This window comes from Vitis vinifera, chromosome 3 (assembly GCF_030704535.1).
Source record: "Vitis vinifera cultivar Pinot Noir 40024 chromosome 3, ASM3070453v1".
In the NCBI taxonomy this organism is placed as follows: domain Eukaryota; kingdom Viridiplantae; phylum Streptophyta; class Magnoliopsida; order Vitales; family Vitaceae; genus Vitis; species Vitis vinifera.
In genome coordinates this window covers 11,558,221-11,564,880 of record NC_081807.1, presented here as the reverse complement: position 1 = coordinate 11,564,880, position 6,660 = coordinate 11,558,221, and the positions used below count along the sequence as shown (strand labels likewise).

The 6,660-nt window shown below is 34.9% G+C and overlaps 1 protein-coding gene across 1 annotated transcript; it reads left to right on the top strand.

Annotated features, from left to right (window-relative positions):
• The first annotated feature begins 1,415 nt into the window (after positions 1-1,415).
• On the top strand, positions 1,416-1,839 carry LOC104878891 (protein FAR1-RELATED SEQUENCE 12-like). The gene is made up of 2 exons (XM_010649804.1): positions 1,416-1,445; positions 1,531-1,839. Exons 1-2 carry the CDS (start codon positions 1,416-1,418, stop codon positions 1,837-1,839), a joined length of 339 nt encoding a protein of 112 aa, XP_010648106.1.
• The last annotated feature ends 4,821 nt before the right edge of the window (positions 1,840-6,660 follow it).

The window sequence follows — 6,660 nt, the reverse complement described above, 5'->3', positions numbered from 1 at the left end:
GCTCAACTAAGAAAAGGTACAACTATATATTTGACAATATTGAGCTCCCATACACCTAAACAAGGTTAGAGCAACAAGTTGAAAATCTACAAGGAGGGGCAAATTTAATTTCAAATGATTGGATGGATTTTAATGAGATTGGAGTTAGGAAATGCGTGTGGTTGACTTGAGATGTATAGAAAGTTAATATTGAGGCTCTTCAGATTAAGGCAAGACTACCAAAAGGGAGCTCTAAATAATTTTCTTATGGGCTTTCCCCCAATCAGACATGATTCCAACACAATGACATTATTATCTCATATTGAAGAAAAGTTGACATTAATTTTTTTAATATAAGTGATTCATCTTGGATTTAAAAATCACACTATCATCAAAATTATAGGGTAATACATATTCAACTGACTTAAAAGGAGATAATCAACCTTAAGAAATGTGTATTATTGACTCCCAATATGGGGTAAGTTTGGAATAAGTTTGGAGGCATACCCAAAATCTTCCATGCTTTTAGATAGAATTATATAAAAGTGATTTTGTAGGTTTTTAAAGAATGTGCATGAGCGGTATTAATTATTGTGACTGCCAAACTCCTTGAATATGGCAACTAAGCTTAATGATGAAATTTTTGCTAACATAGTATGCTTAAATAGGGCAACATTCTAACATTCTGTTAAGGAATGAAGGCCTTAATGAAATGAACAACTAAAACAAACAATTAGCTACTATGTTAACAAATTATAACAGTGAACATGTAGAGGTTGACCGGTTAAATAAGACCAGTTGATACATTTTCTCAACCGGTAGACACTGTCAATTTTTTTAAGCAGCACCAAAATGCATCCTATTAATTTGCAGGTCAACCACTTTCTTCCACATTATAGTAGCTTGGAGCAAGTGAAGAGAATAGATTCGGTTTACAAGGAACCAAACAATTGAATCGATTATTTTTTTTAGCTCATCAAGAGTAACAACACCGTCCCCTACCACTAAAAAGTTGGACAATCCAAAATCTTGTTCTTGCACAAGGACCTCCAAAAGCACTACAACCTTAGCCTCAATAGCAGAACCATGTCTAGCAAGTTTACTTTAACTATTCCTTCACTTGGTTGTCTAAGGTCAATTTAAATTATGGTGCGTTTGTGTAGAAATGTCAGACGTCGATCATTGTCTAACGCCATCTTTTTAGGGTATTGGTCTCACATTTGCATTTTCACAAGTTATTTCCTCAACATAATGATTTTTAATTGATATTTAATGATTTTAAAAAGTTTCGCTTATGATTGTCTATAGCAGACAAGTATCAATTTTGCAACAGATGACCTTTTAAATTTGAAATCATAGGGAAATTAACACGTGTCCAGTGTACACCAGTTGTATAATTTCTCAAATTCTCAATTTTTATCCAAAATTCAGAATGGATGACGTTGTCTAATTCGGTTTATCTTCAAGTATGCAATCAATTGATACAAAAGTGATACGATAATTTGTTAAAGTTTTATTAGGGCAATTTTTTACATTATTTATGAAATGTAGTTGATGCAATCAGTGAAGGAGAAAACAATCAAGCGGGAGTTTAAAGTGAAAGAGGAAAACGTCGTAAATGACGATGCATATACTGGTGGCACTTACCACCTGGGTGGAAACGGTTTGAAAGAGAAGGTGTTGAAGGGTATTTCAAATGAAGAAGTATACAAATTGCAATTCGATTGCATAGATGAGGCTGAAACATTTTACAACATGTTAGCAAAAGTAGCCGGATTTAGTATTCGAAAAGATGATTTGAAGCGAGACAAGAATGGAGATATAATATCTCGAAAGTGGGTGTGTTCCAGAGAAGGATAGCAAGCGACAAAGTTTATTGAAAATGACAAGCGACAGCATGAGCCACAATCATTGACTAGAGTTGGATGTGAAGCTGCATTTCGTATAGGCTTGAATAGGAAAGATGGAAAGTGGATTGTAAAGGAATTTATAGGAGAGCATAATCATAATTTGGTCGATGCTATCAACACACAATTCCTTTGGTCTCATCGAACAATAAGTAATCTAGATAAGGCACAAGTAGATGTTTTGCATAAAGTAGGTGTTAAAACCACACAAATTATGGACTATATGGTCAAACAATCAGGGGGACATCAGCACGTTGGTTTCACACAAAAAGATATGTACAATCACGTTGATGCAATGCGTAGAATTGAAATTAAAGATGGTGATGTGGAAGCCGCGTTGGCTTACTTGTGTGGAAAGGCAGAAATTGATTCTTATTTTTTTTATAAATTCAACGTCGATGAAGAAAGTCGACTAACAAAATTGTTTTGGGCTAATTCAACTACTCGAATGGATTATGCGTGTTTTAAGGATGTCCTACCATTTGATACAACTTATAGGACAAGTGCCTATAAAAAGCCTCTAGTAGTGTTGGTTGGTGTTAATCATCACCACCAAACTGTGGTCTTTGGTAGCGCGTTATTGATAGATGAAAGTGTTGGTACATATAAATGGGTGTTGGAGACATTTCTTATTACAATGATGAATAGGAAACCCATATCCGTAGTAATTGATGGAGATAAAGCTATGCGTAAGGCAATTAAAAAAGTACTACCCCATGCGTGTCATCGCTTGTGTTCATGGCATTTGCAACGAAATGCATTCACGAATGTCCATATTAAGGACTTCACAAGCATCCTTGCAAGGTACATGTTCATGCATGGGAGTGCGGAAGATTTTGAAAAGGTTTGGCATCAAATGGTTGAAAATTTGGGTCTTAATTAGAATCGTTGAGTCACCAAGATTTATGGGAAACGGAAACGATGAGCTGAGGCATATTTACGTGGAAAATTCTTTGCAGGGATGAGAAGCACACAAAGGTGTGAGAGTATGAATTCATACTTAAATAGATTCTTAAAAATTCGTTTGCGACTGTATGAGTTTGTACAACAATTTGATAGGGCGATATTGAGAATACGGTAAAACGAGGCAAAGGCGGACTTTAAGTCGAACAATTCTTCACCCGTGCTTTCAACCAAGCTATCCATACTTGAAAATCATGTTGCGATGGTATACACGAAAGAATCCTTCCTTAAATTTCGGGAGGAGATGAAGAATGCAAAGTTATTCTTTGTGGTAGGCCTTGTAAGTGATGTTTCAATGCGGGCATACACATTATCTAAGTTTAGATACCCAAACTTAAAATGGAAAGTCCAATTTTCCCTGAATATTGTAACATTAAAATGCTCATGCATAATGTATGAGTCAATTGGCATCCCTTGTTGCCACATGGTTGTTGTTATGAAGGTGGAGCATTTGGAAGAGATTCCTCACTCATGTATTTTGAAGAGGTGGACAAAGTTAGCAAAGATGCATACAAGATCAGTACCGGAGAATCAAACGGATAACGACATGGATCGATTTGTACGATATGGTTCATTGAGTTCGATGTGCAACAAGCTCTCCTACTATGTGTTTGATACATCATCTTCATTTCTAGAAGCGAAAAATGAAATAGAAAATTTGACGGTGAGAATGGAGGAACTCTATAATAGTAATTTGAAAGGGAAAAAAGTAGTGGGAGATGGAGCAACAAGTCCAAACCAAGTTCGTGATCCAAATATTGTGAAGACCAAAGGAAATCTAAGCAAAGTTGCAACAAATTTTCAAAAGGGAAGACGATGTAGTCGATGTAAAAGAGTGGGTCACACAATTCGAACGTGTACAGAACCTAGAATCCCTCAAAATGGTCATCAGCGTCAGATGGTATGTCAGATTTAGTAATGAACTGCCACAAAGATGAACTTGTTTAGCTATACTTACATAAATGACTAACATAATTGTTTTCACGGCATTATGAGTACGTAGCAGGAAAGCAATTTGTCTTCTCAATGTGACATTCAAATGGAAACAATGTCTTCAACAAATTTATCAGTTGTCATGTTTGCAACCTTACCTGTATGTATAATTGCCTTGTTATATAAGAACACAAACATTGATAACATCAAATTCAATAAGAATTGACAACACTTACTAGTTGAAAAATGCAGGGAATGCGAGGGGAGCATTTGTCGAATGACCAATCTGACATATATATAGATTATGGTGAATTTGGCAATGTAAGCTTGGGAATAAAAAAAAACTTTTGAGATGAATTTGATCTATGCATTATTTAATGATTTGGTTGAAATAATTGGAATGACATAAGACACCTGAATTTTTACAATGGAATATGCATGTGCAGATAGCAAGATTTCAACAATATGGACAAACTATGACAACACCATGGGAAGGTGGGGATCCAAACAAATATCCAAATGAGAAGGATATGCAACCTTTTTATTATTCGTTAAAGGAATAAGGGATGCAGGTATTAAATTAGTATATATATTAATGTACGTTGTCACTTTGCATAATATGTACTTTTAACTTAAGTATGTGATGGAAAGGCTAAATTTTGATGTGCATGGAATGTTGTGGATCCTACATATAATATTTACTTAGGGAATTTTATGTTTCTCGTAGTGTATAATTGGATTTTCAAAATACGGAAGCTACGAAAAAATTTAAAGAAAAATAAAACAACTAAAAGCATTATAAAAACAGGTTGCACGTTGATTTGAAAGGCGAGTTACGAAAAGCTTGGCATCAATGTTTAATATCTTGTACATAATATCCATTGGACAAACTTGCAAAGAAGCTCCAACCACTTGGGCATATAGTCGTCTTCATCATCATGGCCGTTTCCAAGCAAAGCAGAAACGTTAGTTATAGCTATATGCTCAACACATGGGATTTGACTTATTTCATTGGCTTAGGAGTTAAGACTCTGGGAAGTAAAGGGTGGTCAAAGATCAGGCGTAGCGGACTTGCCTAATCCTATCTTTCCTTGAAGTAAGTCCGGAGCGGGAGCAACTTCTACATCAAATTAAGACTAAACTTGATGACTTGGCAGGGGGGTTTAGGAGGTAGTTGTAACCGCATGTTTATCATAGCGATAAAGCGGGTCTCGTACATTCTGAAAAGCTAGTCATACTATAACCGCATGGTTCCATGAGGATCATTTTTCAGTGGTTGTGATGCCCTTTGGCTACCAAACAAAACTTTAACTTAAAATAATATTTAATTAAATTAAAAGAAACTAACTAATGTTAAACATTAATGTTCAAGCTTACATGTCATATTAATTTATGATCAATTTTTTCTTTGATGAATTCCAACAAGTATAGTATCCCGGGTTAGGAACTTTTTCCAATGTAAGATTTCATAATCTTCCCTCCAATTGTGTCTCACAAGATTATAGGGTTAAACCCATAAACACCTTGATGGATTAGACAAAGTCTCGTACTAAGATGCGAAATCAATTTTGATATTATTTATAACCTTTCAATCTCTTTTGTGCGGACATTGTCCACTTTGAGTTTAATGAATCCTCACAACCTGAAAATGTGTCTATCCTATTGAATAGAAACTCTCCGTATTTATGATGTTGATTTATAAAGATGAAGAAATTGTTTTAAATTTTGTTTTACGGGTCAATGGGACCATGAAAAAGGAAAACAAAAAGGGAAAAGTTAATAGATGTTGACTAAAATGGATAAAAAACACACACACACACACACACACTCACAAATATAAAAAATTCCTCAACCGGTTGAGCAAATTCCTCAATCGGTTGCCACTGGTTAAAAAAATCCTCAACTGGTTGAGCAAATTCCTCAACTTGTTGCCATTGGTTAAAAAAATCCTCAATCGGTTGAGCAAATTCCTCAACCGATTGCCACTGGTTAAAAAAATCCTCAACCAGTTGAGCAAATTCCTTAATCGGTTGCCAATGGTTAAAAAATTCCTCAACCGGTTGAGAAACTTCCTCTACCAGTTGACTTCATTCCTCAACCGATTGCCATTGGTTAAAAAATTCCTCACCCGGTTGTTACAATTCCTCAACCGGTCTCCACTACCTTCACAAGTCATACCTATAATTCACACCATAACCTATAGTCCTACAGGTACTAACTATATAATTTTTAGCATAGATAAATGAATATATATATATTTGAAAAGCAACCTAAACTATATAGGGACAAAAAAAAATCTAATTATCTAAAAGATTGTAGAAAATCAAACATGTCGAACATGAATGATGCCTATATATTACAATTTCAATTTGTCGATCATATTGAAAGAAGAGTATAGCAAACCAAAATAAAATGGACTTAATGATGAACAATGTATGGTCATCCAAGGTAACAACTTCCCAATAAACATGACGATATGTGGAGATGGAAATTATAAATATTAGAAAAACAACAAATATCATAATAATAATTTTTTCATTGCTCGTGTCGACGTCTTTGTACAAACAATAGCGACGATGGTTTGTTTTTCTCTATTGCCTTCGTGTAAAACTAAATCACTTGCTATTTCCCGACGTAGTTTAACATAATTACATAAGTCGGAGACCGTCATGGAATCACCATTGTTGAATGTCTGCATATGTTTAATGACATGCACTCCACAGTCCCACCTAAGAAAAATAAAAGAAAAGAAAAACAACTTATTGAATGGTTGTATAATTATAGCTCAGATAAACAATAGTAATGTGAGTTATGTATTCATACTAACCCATTCTCTTGGGTCGAAATCGAAGGAGTCGAATCAATGGAGAATTGGAAG

Bases quoted from the DNA above. Each gene is read 5' to 3' on its own strand.
- LOC104878891 (XM_010649804.1), top strand. From the start codon at position 1,416: ATGACGTTGTCTAATTCGGTTTATCTTCAA. The intron at 1,446-1,530 runs GTATGCAATCAA...TATGAAATGTAG, and splicing joins CTAATTCGGTTTATCTTCAA to TTGATGCAATCAGTGAAGGA.